The sequence below is a fragment of the Ranitomeya imitator genome, chromosome 9, assembly GCF_032444005.1.
Source record: "Ranitomeya imitator isolate aRanImi1 chromosome 9, aRanImi1.pri, whole genome shotgun sequence".
In the NCBI taxonomy this organism is placed as follows: Eukaryota; Metazoa; Chordata; class Amphibia; order Anura; family Dendrobatidae; genus Ranitomeya; species Ranitomeya imitator.
This window is the reverse complement of record NC_091290.1, coordinates 113,755,291-113,770,808: the sequence shown is the minus strand read 5'-3', so window position 1 is coordinate 113,770,808 and position 15,518 is coordinate 113,755,291. Positions and strand designations below refer to the sequence as shown.

At 42.9% G+C, this 15,518-nt stretch overlaps 1 protein-coding gene across 1 annotated transcript in view; it reads right to left on the bottom strand.

Moving 5' to 3' along the window:
* Positions 1–15,518, bottom strand: part of ZNF423 (zinc finger protein 423) — a 280,738-nt gene that overhangs the window by 230,411 nt on the left and 34,809 nt on the right. Inside the window, exon 2 of the mRNA XM_069738512.1 lies at positions 14,958–15,011. Within this exon, the coding sequence (XP_069594613.1) occupies positions 14,958–15,011 (54 nt within the window). The remainder of the gene's footprint in view (positions 1–14,957; positions 15,012–15,518) is intronic.

The window sequence follows — 15,518 nt, the reverse complement described above, 5'->3', positions numbered from 1 at the left end:
GCGCTATTACAGTGGCGTAATGAAAAACTAAACTTTACTACAGGTTTGAAGCAAATACAACAGGTAACTCGTAAAAGTTCTCTTGGTAAAATAGGGGAAATTTTGCTGTATAAGCCACCCATACAAATCAGACCCCAGTCACATCACATATACGGTTTCCAGTCTTGATATAGCTCCAGACATAAGCTCAAGAATAATACTAGCGGTCTGTGGGCCCTAATTTTTCATTTTTCATGTAGCATATATCGGGGGGCTCGGCACCCTTACCCATCCATCTTTCTCACATAATGTTTTTATCGCGAACGATGACTGGTTTCCTTTTCACTCCCCGTTCACATGAGGCTGGCTTGGCACAAGTAAGTAAAACATTTAGTAGCTAGGTACCATCCATATTAAAAGATCACCTTGACGTGGTTGGATGGTTTTTGTGCTTTTTGATCAAAAAACGCTACTCAAGCACCTTACGTCTTTACCGTTTGCAGCAATATTGGAGTTCACGTGTACATTAGTCAGTCTGCTGACGCACCGTGTATGGAGATGCTCATGAATATCTCATCACTAGAGTTGAACAAAAAGCTTAGAAAGACCCTGATCCAGCGGCCATGTCGGTACTCTATGGATTATAGAGCGTGCACATGAACAAGCGGTGGCCGCTGCGTTCACACCGCCATATCGGCGCTGAATTCACTTAGGACCCTTGAGGCCATACCAACAGACATCTTTGCCACTCACAAATTACCAATGTTTACTCTGATGAAGGTCCTTGCCGACCGAAACATCATACTTTACTACTCTGTAGGGCTCTGATCAGGCAGCCATGTATAGGGTCTTGTTAATCTTTTTGCTCAACACTACTCATGGCGTATTTGTTGATGCCATTCGGCATGAGTAAAGGATGCCATGTGCTTTTTTTTTCTCCCAGAGTAAACATTGAAAAGCTGGCAAAAAAACACAACATGAGTAAAGTAAAAACAGTCACCCCAAAATGAAAATTCACCTACTTAAAAACATTTATATATGGAACTCTACGACAATCATACCAGTAATATACATTTTAGTGACGTAGATGCAGATAAAATCGCTTTTAAACCATTTGCAAATGAGTGCTTTGTTGCACCCTCGGAGTGGGCAATGTCTTGGTGCTCCGTAACACCTTCTAATCCAACACTGGATTTCTCACAGCTACCGCTACCTAAACTCAAATCTCTGTTCCTGCATACGTACTGAATCTGGAGGAGCCCAGCGGCACGCTCACAGGCTCAAGGTGAGTGTGCACTTAGTAAGGGTGTAGACACACTGTGATCTGATACATCTGGAAGAGTAGCAACTTCAGAAAGAAGCCACAGATTAGAGAGTGCCTGCACCCATACTACGTATATGGCCACCCTGGCACTAAGTTGCTGAATTGCAAAAAAAAGCTCGCCACGTCTCCAGTTAACCATGCAAACTCCGAAAACCCATGCAAACAAGTGTAACATCCACACCTTATGCTTTTGCTCCTGATCTCAGATGGTCCCAGTTCTGCAGGGCAATAGTACTAACTAGGTGTCATGATCCATTTTTGGATTTGTGGCAGATCTGGTTTCTTTAACGTAAAACATTTTTCCTTTCAGGCCATCGGGAGTTAATGTCAGTTTCTCCCCACTGGCCTGCTGGTGCAATTGCATTGCTGCTGGGTCAGTTGTTGTGGGTGGTGACCACTCCTACCTTCCTTCAAGAGATCACCTGATGCATCAGCTGTCGGTGTTCGAGCAATCTGCAGTGACCAAGCTGGAGTAAGGAGCTCTCTGGGAGGAGTGGTGCTTCAGAAGAATACGTTGATCTGGTGCCTTTATCCTGCTGTGCGGTGCTTTGCAGCAGAAAGCTAAATGTTGTATTTTTGTTTCCTTGTCCCTTGGGTGTCTGTCCCTTCCCTGTGTTTCTTACCTGCAGTAGTGCGGCTAGTGCCCGTCACTCGCCAGTACACTAGCTAGGGCAGTTATAGGTGACATTTAGGGATGAGGTATGCGGACGTCGGCAGGGGAAAGGACCTGCATAGGGTGTTAGGTGAGATCAGGGACTGACTCCGGTCAGAGCTCAGGAGGTGACCGTCCCGGATTCCCTATTGTCACGGCCTTCCTCTCCCCTATTCCATTGGCATTTAGTTCTTGTGCCGTTTGGTGACCAACCAACCGTTGGGTCGTGTCACACTGGGTCAGTCACTCCGTGACACTAGGGCCCGATTTCCATGAATTTACACTCGGGTGACATTCAGACTGTGCACTCACTCATTAACGTCATTTGGAAAATTCACATTCAGGATCTTCCGTACCATCGGCCAATGCAAAACAGTCACTAGGTCTTCTGCTCGAACACTGGGTGCATTTAGGCGGATGTTGTAAACTCGTCTAACACATGTGAGCAGCCTACAAGGACTATAAAGAAATATTACATATGGATAGGCAAAAAAAAAAAATATCCAGAATCTCCGCATTTGGCACATATGTTGAAGTCAACGCCCTGTGGTGTATTTTTCTTTGGACTTGAGACTAGGTTGTCTGCGCTCCATTGTTATAATAAAAGGGTCTTTGTGAGGAGTTACAATCATTTCTATGTTACTGAGAATAAATAAAAGACAGCTACTTTCCGATAGAAAGAGATTTGTTAAAAGAAGAAAAAATAGAAATCTACTTCGGATGGTAGCATGGCAAAAACACAGGAGATGAAAGTCATCTCTGGCTGGCACACACATCCCCTGCCCGCAATTGCATCTGGCTGCTTGTGCTCAGCCGAGCCTGTTCACAGTCTTCTCAATGTTGCCTTTGGCTCCCAGCAGTTCAGTTTCCACAGAGGCGGCCAGCATCCCCCACTTCTCCTCCACATTTCGCAGGCACCTACTGGACACTCCTGTGGCTCCTGTTCCATGGCCGGGCCTGATTCTGCTTCTGTTCTTTCTGGATGGAGGTGACGGTGCATGATGAATTAGCTCGGAGACAGCACTCCGCCACATTCCCTGCTACACAATATAAACACATTCACATTTTACCACTCAACACCTCAATGTCATTAGCCACGCCAACAGTCATTACGTTCTCTATATCCTTGGCCACCCAATGTGAGCAAGGACACTGCTGCAAAACGCGGCTGGATGGGGGGAGTCATACACCGCTCACACCAAAGGGGGCATTAAACACGTGATGGAGGCACCAGTGGTTAAATAGCCCTGGACGCCATCAGCTCTGATTGTCACTTGCGGACACATGACTGTAAAAAAAGAAAAAGCTCGGATTTTGAAATATAGAAATTAATCTCATATAAAACTCCTGTGTCATCTTTTCTGAATGAATCCATTGTCACTTGGAGGATGAGCAGTCCGTACGTTGGAATAAATGGTGCTCTATATATGCTATGCTTTATATTTCATACACAAGCAATTCTGGAAAAATCATCAAATGACGGGTCTTGAAAAAAAGTGACAAGGTTTTCTCAGAACCCAAATGACAGTAATATATATATATATATATATATATATATATATATATATATATATATAATATTCCAGTTGCAAATTATCATTTATTGCATGGTGGAATGTGTTCAGAACAATGAAACATAACTTAATGTAAATCAGGATGAATATCCCATGGAGGTCTGGAGTTGGAATGATGCTCAAAAATCAAAGTGGAAAATCAAATTACAGGCTGATCCAACTTCAGTGGAAATGCCTCATGATAAGGAATAGATGCTCAGTAGTGTGTGTGGCCTCCACGTGCCTGTATGATCTCCCTGCTGTACAACACCTGGGCATGCTCCTGATGAGGCGACAGATGGTCTCCTGAGAGATCTCCTCCCAGACCTGGACTAAAGCATCCGCCAACTCCTGGACAGTCTGTGGTGCAACGTGACGTTGGTGGATGGAGAGAGACATGACGACCCAGATGTGCTCAATCGGATTCAGGTCTGGGAAACGGGCGGGCCAGTCCATAGCTTCAACGCCTTCATCTTGCAGGAACTGACGACACACTCCAGCCACATGAGGTCTGGTATTGTCCTGCAATAGGAGGAACCCAGGGCCAACCGCACCAGCATATGGTCTCACAAGGGGTCTGAGGATCACATGTCGGTACCTCATGGCAGTCAGGCTACCTCTGGCGAGCACATGGAGGGCTGCGCGGCCCTCCAAAGAAATGCCACCCCACACCATACCGATCCATTGCCAAACCGGTCATGCTGAAGAATGTTGCAGACAGCAGATCGCTCTCCACGATGTCTCCAAACTCTGTTACGTCTGTCACATGTGCTCAGTGTGAACCTGCTTTCATCTGTGAAAAGCACAGGGTGCCAGTGGAGAATTTGCCAATCCTGGTGTTCTCTGGCAAATGCCAAGTGTCCTGCATTGTGTTTGGCTGTGAGCACTACCCCCATCTGTGGACGTCGGGCACTCAGACTATCCTCATGGAGTCGGTTTTTAACCGTTTGTGCAGACACATGCACATTTGTGGCCTGCTGGAGGTCATTTTGTAAGGTTCTGGCAGTGCTCCTCCTGTTCCTCCTTGCACAAAGGCGGAGGTAGCGTTCCTGCTGCTGGGTTGTTGCCCTCCTACGGCCCCCTCCACGTCTCCTGGTGTACTGGCCTGTCTCCTGGTAGCGCCTCCAGCCTCTGGACACTAGGCTGACAGACACAGCAAACCTTCTTGCCACAGCTCGCATTGATGTGCCATCTTGGATGAGCTGCACTACATGAGCCACTTGTGTGGGTTGTAGAGTCCGTCTCATGCTTCCACGAATGTGAAAGCACAACCAAAATTCAAACGTGACCACAACATCAGCCAGAAAGAACTGGTACTGAGATGTGGTCTGTGGTCCCCACCTGCAGAACCACTCTTGATAATTGCCAATAATATCCATCTGCTGTCTATTTCATTTGCACAACAGCATGTGAAATTGATTGTCAATCAGTGTTGCTTCCTAAGTGGACAGTTTGATTTCACAGAAGTTTGATTCACTTGGAGTTATATTCTGTTGTTTAAGTGTTCCCTTTATTTTTTTGAGCTCTGTTGTAAGAAAAAAAATCACAGTAATAAGCAAGTGCTAGTCAAAAGATGGTAAAAACAGGGTATTTAGTTGATACGTTTTTTTGCCCTCACTGTGCTCTTTTGTGTCTTCAAGTTTCTTGGTGGTGTGAACAGGTTCCTACAGACTTGTTCAATGTGCAAGTAGCTCATGTGTTTCTGGTTCTATAAATGTTCTCTTGTTTCTACAAGACTAGGGAGTCCACCACTCCTTATGGGTCATTTGCATCAAAGCTGTTCCATCCAGCATGTCCACATGGATATTCCCTCACTGAACCCTGCTTATACAGGTACTATACAGATGATCAGGTTTTTAAATACATCAGATAGGGATTATATACATTAGATAGGACTGCTCTATATGGGTATACCTTAACGATTGGTGGAGCAGCTTACTATAAATTTTTTTGCAAAAAAAAACGTATCAACTAAATACCCTGTTTTTTCCATCTTTTGACTAGCACTTGCTTATTACTGTGATTTTTTTACAACAGAATATTTTTTACCTCACTGTGCTCTTTTGTGTATTTACATAAAGTAGTAAGACAGAGAAAGAACCTATAGAAATCTGCACTAATACAAGTAGCTGATACTTAGGTACGGTAATCTCACATATATACTCACACAGTGATTGAGGTGTCAAATGAAGTAATTCACCAAACATTATACCATACAAAGAGTGCATGCAGTCAACAGAGGCTCACCCACCACACACCCGACATGCCTTTCACCATTGCTTCATCAGGGGGTTATACGATTTCATGGCATACTCTTTGTCTTACTTATTGGTGCCTTTCACTATTGGGGAACCCCTCATTGGCTCACCTACCAATTTGTTCTTTGTCTGGACATTTACAGATGCTTTTTAATAAAATTTATTTTTTTTATAATAAAGATTTATTGAAGTCCTGGCACATTTTTTTTTTTTTGTTTCAGCTTGTTATATAGTCACCTGGATTTTGTAATGGACTAAACGTCTGGAAGAGGGAACAGATCAAAATCAAGACCTGAAATAAGACATCAGACCTGAAGCCGGGGAAGCATGCCGCTGGTGATACCGTGAAGGGTAGCCTCCAGCTTTCTGTAATATTGTCATCTTCTCCTGCTACCACCACGCTGACACTGTAGGCATGATGGCAGAAACACGAGGCCCTTAGCGCAGTATCTGCGTACGCCTAAGAATGATCTGAAGCTCTGACTTCATGTCTTACATTAACAGTAGAGCTGATTTGTTATTAAAACGCTCCAAGGTTTTCCCATTTGCCGGGACACTGGCTAAAACTCAAATTTTTTCCAACACTTCGCAGGGAAATCTAATCTCTGTTTCATTATTGCCATTATCTAATTAAAAAGGCTTCCCAGGCATAATTAGTTTCAAGGCAGGTAAGCTCGTTTTCCATGAGAGAATGATCTGCTTCCACGAACATTATTTCTGTCGACTGCCGGAAATAAGACTTTCTCTGATAAAATTTCATCCCCCTTAGGGAAGGCCGGGGCACAGCGTGGAGGGTGGGGGATGTCACGCGTCTGAGATCAGATTATATGAGACTGTAATGATACATAATAAGAGCTTTTCTACATGTTCATGGGTGATGCATGTACGAAATACCTGTCATTCACATCTCGTCTCTGTGAAAAAACAGGTTGCGCCCTTTTTCCACATACACGGTGCAAGACAAGTCACCTTTGTAAGGGTGTACTGGGCATCGAAGCATGCATGGGCAAAAATTAGGATGGAATATGGGACGTGGCCTCAGTATATTTTTTTGTAGCCATTTTGACAGTATATATTACTCTAAATCCACATTAAAAAGATTCCAAGTCCCAGCTACAAAAAGGGAACAGCTCATCTTAGTCACATGAAACCGAGAGTCACGCAAGAGAGAGTAAACGCACAGTTTACACGCTCAGTTAGCTCCGGCACAGAGGGGACCGCCTATCAGACAGGCACTGGAAAGCAAATATTTATGTGGCAAAATGGTCGAGAAACAGAACAAAAAGCATCACAACAGTAGTCGGCTATTATCACAGCTAAACAAATGATTAATCCTTACTGACCGAGATCTGTGATGTCATATGTGAAAAAATACTAAGAAATCCCATATTTTTTTCTCTTAACCCTATAAATATAAAATTCAATTACATGTGAAGGTTAATTAAAAAAAAAAATAACCTCCCCTCACCACTTTGTAGCATAAACAGAAGTAAAATAAATCAAAGCTACAAAAAAATCCTTTAAAGGGAATCCGTCACCAGGCTTTTGCTACCTCATCTGAGAGCAGCATGATGTAGGAGCAGACACCTCGATTCCAGCGATATATCACTTACTGGGCTGCTTGCTGCAGCTTTGATACAATCACTGTTTTATAAGCTGCAGATCTCTGAATGCTGCTCTCTTTATAACCCCGCCCACACCACTGATTGGCAGCTTTGAACACTGCATATGCAGAAAGCTTCCAATCAGTGGTGGGGGCGGGGTTTTACTGAGATAAAGATGCAGGACAACAAGGTCAACGGGTGCTCTACTGATAAACTCCTGCTGATAAACCGGTGATTTTATCAAAACTACAGCAAGCAGCCCAGTGAGTGACATATCTCTGAAATCAGGGTCTCTGTCTCAACATTTTGAAGCTCTCACATTAGGTGGCAAAAACCTAGTGACAGATTCCCTTTAATTTGGCATCAGAACCTTATAGGTCCCGATAGATTAGCATCACGTAGTTTGGTGAACTGTGTGTCAGATTATCATCTAATGAAAGATTTTCACTGTGAGAATTATGCAAAGAGTACTGTACATTCATGCTATATGCCATTAGGTCTGTTTCCACTACCTGTAAGCTTTTTAAAGGGGTTGACCAGTCCAAATTGATAAGTCTGCAGTCACTCTGCACCGGTTTCTGACCCAGGACCGGAGGGTATGTAAGAGTTATACATACCCCGGTCAGTGGGCTCGGCCTAGTTTCCACACACTTCTATAGAGAAAAGCCAAGCCCTCTAGTCGGCCACGCCCACCGTGCATCCGATTGTATGGAATTAGGCCACGCCCACTGGACAGGTCCTGGCCGGAAGTACACATACCTACCCTCTGGTCCTGGGTCAGAAACTGGCGAATCCTTGAAGAGAACAGTGCGTACATTGGGAAAATAAGTCTGAAGTCACATAGAGTGACTGCAGACTTCTTGATTTGGATCAGACAACCCCTTTAACCGACAAGTGTTTAAATACTGGGGAAAAAATTAAAAACTTTCATTAGAGAAATAACTATGTAGTAAAGTTACTGTTTTGCCTTCAGAACTGCTTCCATGTTTCGTAAGTCTCTATGCAATGCAATTCATTATAACAGCGAGTAGTGTAATAAAAATAAAAGTGCCATAGAAGAACTAAATTAAAAAAAAATGTAAAAATAAAAATATTAAAATAAACACAAAAAAAATACACAAATTTGATATCAACACGTTCGTAACAACCAGACTTATAAAGCTGTCACAATATTTAACCCCTTCAGTGAACTTCGGAGATTGTGAGCACACAAGAGCAGGGCCCTCTCCTCTCTGCATCAGTCTGTCATTGTTAGTTTCATTGTAATTTATATTTGCACTAGATGGTGGCCTGATTCTAACGCATTGGGTATTCTAGAATATGCATGTCCACGTAGTATATTGCACAGCCCACGTAGTGTATTGCCCAGCCACGTAGTATATTACCCAGTCATGTAGTATATTGCCCAGACACGTAGTATATTGCCTAATCACGTACTATATTGCCCAGTCACGTAGTATATTGCCTAATCACGTACTATATTGCCCAGTCACGTAGTATATTGCCTAATCACGTACTATATTGCCCAGCCACGTAGTATATTGCCTAATCACGTACTATATTGCCCAGTCATGTAGTATATTGCCTAATCACGTACTATATTGCCCAGTCACGTAGTATATTGCCTAATCACGTACTATATTGCCCAGCCACATAGTATGTTGCCCAGCCACGTAGTATATTGCCCAGCCACGTAGTATATTGCCCAGCCACGTAGTATATTGCCCAGCCACGTAGTATATTGCCCAGCCACGTAGTATATTGCCCAGCCACGTAGTATATTGCCCAGCCACGTAGTATATTGCCCAGCCACGTAGTATATTGCCCAGCCACGTAGTATATTGCCCAGCCACGTAGTATACAGCACAGAGCCATGTAGCATATTGCACAGCGACGTAGTATACAGCACAGAGCCACGTAGTATACAGCACAGAGCCACGTAGTATACAGCACAGAGCCACGTAGTATACAGCACAGACACGTAGTATATTGCCCAGCTATGTAGTATATTGCCCAGCCACGTATGTAACAGGTTAAAAAATAAACATATACTCACCTTCCGAGGGGCCCTTGTAGTCCTGGCGCCTGTGTGCCGTGCACGCGGCAGCTTCCGGTCCCAGGGTTGTTATGAGCGCAGGACCTGTGATGACGTTGTGGTCACATGACCGTGACGTCATGCCAGGTCCTTCTCGCATAGCATCCTTGGCACCGGAACCTACCGCTTGCACTGCCGAGGACAGCGCCACGTCGGAGGGTGAGAAGAACCATTTTTTTAAATTCTTATTTGTAACATTAAATCTTTTTACTATTGATGCTGCAAACGCAGCATCAATAGTAAAAAGTTGGTCACACAGGGTTAATAGCTGCGTAACCGGAGTGCGTTACACCACGGTCCGGTAACTCTGGCATTAACCCTGTGTGAGGGCTGACTGCATGACTGGAGTATGGAGCGGGCACTGACTGAGGGGAGGAAAGAGCGGCCATATTGCCGCCGGACTGTGGCCATTGCTGATTGGTCGTGGCAATGGTCGTGGGTGTTTTGCCACGACCAATCAGAGACTTGGATTGCATGACAGAAAGAGGCCGCGACCAATGAATATCCGTGACAGACAGACGGAAGTGACCCTTAGACAATTATATAGTAGATTTTGCATGCAACCATTTCTCATGTAAAGCATCAGGCAATCAATGGGGCTCCAAAAATAAATAACAATAATAATCATAACAGAAAAAAATTAAAAAGTGGCAAAAAAAAAAATCTATGCGTTTTCATCATATCGCCAAAAAAAGTGGATTAAACTGCAAACAAAAAGTTGAAATGGCATAGCTGAAAACATAATTTTGTCCTGCAAAAACAAGTTACCATAGAGTTCCATCAGCGCAGAAATAAAAAAAAGTTATAGTAAACAGAATAAAGTGATGCAAAAAAAATTCTTTTTCCATTAAATTATTTGTATTGCGTAAATGCAGCAAAATATTTTTAAAAACTTATATAAATATGGTATTGCTGTAATAGTACTGACCCAAAGAATAAAGCTGCCTGATCACATTTAACATATAATGAAAGTCATAAAATAAAACAATCCCTGAAATGCGTTCATTCTGCCTCCCAAATGGTATCAATAAAAAAAAAGTCAACTAGTCCCACAAAACATAAGCCATCACATGACTGTCAGCAGGAATATAGAAAAATTATAGCTATAGCTATCAAAATATGGAGATGCAAAAACGTTATTTTTGCAAGAAAAAAAAAAATCAGCTTTTAGTGCGTGACAGCAGCAAAACATGAATAATACATATAAATGTGGTATCTCTGTAATCTCACCGATCCGAAGGATAAAGTCATCTAATCACTTATAGTGCACGAGGAATGGTGAAAAAAATTAATAACAGCTGTTAATTCTTCACCTGCTGGTGATTTTTTTTTTATTCTGCCGCCCAAAGATTGCAGTAAGGCTTGTCGCACATTTATCCGGCCCTCTGCGTTGAGCGCTAGTGCTGAGGTTTCTGTGTACATCTCTGAAATAAGTAATCCAGACAGAACCTTTGGTGGAAGAACCTCTGGTGGAAAATTCCCTATAATGAGGCAGCTGGAAGCACTGTGGAACCTGTCTGACCTGTGATCCAGCGGTGTCAGTCTTTTTAGGCGTGCATAAAAGCGCGGTCCGCCACACTTCTAAAAATAATGACAAAGCTGGACAAAGGCCAGACATGAGTCCAGAGTAACTCAGCTGCCTCATTATAGAAGCGGATTTCTCGAAGGTATCATCTGAATCACTTAATTTTATAGACTTAGATGGAAACCCCGATATAAGTGCTCAGCGTAGAGCACAGGATAAATGTGATCCAAAATGTTATGTAAAATGTTCCCAATAAAAGCTTCAACTCAATACACAAAAAAAGCAAGTCCCCACTCAGGTCTGTCATCTGTCAATGGAAATAAAGGGGGCTTCCACGTTACTGGTAGCACAAAGGTTCTGGAAAAGCGCTATGGCTCCTTGCCCCCCAAAAGAAGTCCAGCAATTTCTGCCCTCCTAAATTCAAATGACCCCCTCTTTTCTGAGCCCCAGCGTGTCTAATCCACATGTAGCATGTAGTGATGAGTGAAAGGGCTCGGATAAGGTGTTATCCGAGCACGCTCTTGTAGTAATGAAGTGTTTTCGGTGTGCTTGAAAAATATGTTCGAGACCGCGTGGCTGAATGTTTCGCAGAAACAGCCGCAACACATGCAGGGATTGCCTAACAAACAGGCCATCATTGCCTGTGTTGCAGCTGTTGAACAGCCAAGAGACAAACAGCCGTAGGACTCAAACATATTTTTCAAATGCACCGAAGTCACTCCATTACCACAAGAGCGTCCTCGGATAACACCTTATCTGAATACATTCGCTCATCACTATTAATGTCTGCATGTTTGGCATTTCTGTAGCGATGAGAACCAGCTTAATTTATGGGTGAATGTCTCCAGAAGCACAAGTTGGGCATAATTTATGGGCACTACAATGTACTGGACACTGCAATGTACTGGGCACTACAACGTAATGGGCAAGTAGCACTACTTCCCTCCCGAGTGTTGCCGTATGGCTAAGCAGTACTTTACAGACACATATGAGGTATTGCCATATTCAGCAGAAATTGTGTGACAATTTTTGGTGCCATTATTACCCATTTCCCTCTGTGAAAATGTAAAATTTGCGGCTAAAACAAAAAATTTTTTGTAAAACTATTTTTTCTTCATTTCCCAATGGTATAAATTCTACGACACACCTGTGGTGTCAATATCAGGACTGCAACCTCAGATTAATTCAAGAGGTGTAGTTGGTAAAATGGGGTCACTTATGGGGGATTCTGCTGTTCTGGCACCTCAGGGGCTCTCCCAGTGGGTCATGGCACCTGCAAAACCATAACAGAACCTAAACTATAATATGGTGCCCCACCTCTGAGCTTTGCGCTGAGCCTCAAAAGTGGTTACTGAAAACATGCAGACTATTGGCGCACCAAGGATAAATTGCACAACAAACTGTGAGGTCCATTTTTTTCTATTAGCCCTTATAAAAAATAAAAACTTGGGATTTAAAAGAACATTTTAGTGGTGAAAATGTAATTATTCTTTCTTCACCGCTCAATGGTATAAACTTTGGTGAGGCACATGTGGTGTCAACACGTGTATTTTATAAAATGGAGTCACTTATGGAGGGGTCTGCTGTTCCGGCACCTCAAGGGCTCTGCCAATGTGACATGGCACCCTCAAACCATTTCAGCAAAATCTGAAATCCAATATGGCACCTCTTCCCTTCTAAGCTTTGCCCTGTGCCTCAAAAGTAGCTTTTGACCACATATGGGGTATTGGCGTACTCAAGTGAAATTGCGTAACAAGTTGTACCATTCATTTTCTCCTTTCATCCCTTTTGAAAATTAAGAACTTGGGGCCAAAGAAACATTTCAGTGGAAAAATTGGCTATTTTTGTATTTACTCAGCCTGATAATGTACAATTCTGTGAATCACCTGAAGGTTGAAAATGCTCTGCTGTTTTGGCATGTCAGGGGCTCTTCAAACGCGACATGGTATCCAAAATCTATTCCAGCGAAAATGGATCTCAAGAATTCAGTTGGAGTTCCTTCCCGTCAGAGCCCTGCCATGCCCAAAAACAGTCGTTTTCCCACCACAAATGGGGTATTCTGCTTACTCAGGAGAAATTGAACAACAAATTGTAAGGTCCCTTTTCTCCTGCTACCCTTGTGAAAATCAAAAATTTGGGGCCAACATTTTTACGGGAGAATTGGCAATTGGGCCACTTGTGGGGGTTCCACTGTTTAGGTACATCAGGGACTCTCCAAATGCGACATGACACTTGCAGAACATTCCATCCAAATCTGAGTATTAAAACGTCACTCCATCCTTTGAGCCCTGCCGTGCGCCTAAACAGTAGTTTTTCTCTACATATTGGGTATCGGCATACTCAGGAAAAATTGCACAAAAAATATTATGGTGCATTTTCCCTTGTTGCCCTTGCGAAAATAAAATAATGGGGCTAAAAACATTTTTGTGGGACAAATGTGATTTTTTATTTTCCCTGCTCAACATTATAAACTTCTGTGAAGCACCCGTGGGTTCAAGGTTCTCACCACACCTCTAAATGAGTTATTGGGGAATGTAGTTTCTAAAATGAGGTCACTTGTGTGGGTTTCCACTGTTTAGGCACATCAGGGGCTCTCCAAACACAACATGGCGTCTGCTAATGATTCTTGCCAATTTTGAGCTCCAAAAGTCAAAATAGCGATCCTTCCCTCCCGAGCCCTGCTATGCGTACAAACAGGAGTCTTCCCCCACATATGGGGCATCAGCATAGTTAGAAGAAATTGCAAAACAAATTATATTCTCAATTTTATCCTGCTACTCTTGTGAAAATGAAACATTTGGGGCAAAACCAACATTTCTGCAGGAAAATTTATATTTTTTTCCTTTCACATTGCTTTAACTCCTGTGAAGCACCGGAAGGGTTAATAAACGTATCGAATGTGGTTTTGAGCACTTTAAGTGGTGCGGTTTTTAAAATGGTGTCAGATTTGGGTATTTTCTGTCGCATATGCCCCTCAAAGTCACTTCAAATGTGATGTGGTCCTTAAAAAAATTGGTTTTGTAAATTTTGCTGTAAAATTGAGAAATTGCTGTTCAGCTTTTTACCAATCTAACTTCCTAACAAAAAAATGTTTCAAAAATTGTGCTTATGCAAAGTAGTCATGGGAAAAATGTTATTTCCTAACTATTTTGTGTGATATATCGCATTTTTCAGATTATAAGACGCACTTTTTCCCCCCAAAAAATTTAGGCCGAAAATGGGGTGCGAATATACCTGGCTCACTGTGGTGTGGTGGGGTAGGTGAGGCTGCAGGAAGCCAGTGGCTGGGGCAATCACACGTGTCCACTATTAAAAAGACTGCATATTCACTGCTCCCCCCACCCATAATTAAGGCCACCTCTCGGTACCGAGGTCAGTGATAGTAAATGACGGTGAAGATTTTTACTATCAGTGATGGCTTCCTGCACCTGCCTTCAGCGCACCTGTGACTGGGGGCACATAGCTGTGACGTCATGCGCTTTTCACCAAAATTAAGATATTTTCACAATTAAATGCAAAAAATAGTTACCTAAATTTATCACTAATAAGAAGTACAATATGTCGCAAAACACAATCTCAGAATCAGTGGGATACACTGAAGTGTTCCAGAGTTATTACCACATAAAGGGGACACTGGTCAGAATTGTAAAATTTGGCCTGGTCAGGAAGGTGAAAACAGGCTGGGGGTGAAGGGGTTAAGGGATATTCCATCTTAAACATTTATGGCATAGCTATGGGATATCCAGTGATTGTAGAAGGTGCAGATCCCATGTATGTTGAAAACTGGGTCGCGACGCTTATTGCGGTCAGTGGAGTGGTGGTCACCGTTCACATTCATTTGTATGGAAGTTCTGCACATCCCCAGACAGACGCGTGTCCCATTTGTGGGACCAACAGCTACTATACTGAATTTTTCTTTAAATTATCCATTGCATTACATTATATTCTGACAGTAAAAAGTCCGTACCAGTATGGTTCAGCGAGGATTCCCAGTTTAATCCAAAGTCATCTGAATCTTCCACTGAAAGACATAAGCGGGTACAGAGCAGGTTAAGTATAAGAACAACAGGCGAGTATTACGGCATTTGTCAATGACATTCTCGTGTAATAATCACTTGGTAATAATTAATTTTTATCTAACGAGATAATGAATCGTGCTGGACAATTCTCTCCAGTATAAATCATATGCAATGAATGACGAATACGGTGGTATAAAATCCGCACTGCCCAAGGTTCCAAAAAATGCGATCACGCACGGAGGTGAAGCATGAATGCAGTTTGTCAACGCGTTTCAAGGATTCCAAATCATCAGGACGCAACCACAATTTTGCAATTTAGCCATTTTGCTTTGACTCAATTACGCATTGGTTATCTGCTTCCAATCCGAGTGCAATCTGTGAAGGGGGCTGGCTGGCAACGAATTTCAATGCTTGAGCCACCCCCCTTCATTTCCAGATCAGGAATGAAGGAACCCAGGACTGGAGCAGATACTTAACAATCGGGGCATTTGGCATATTTGAACATGAGT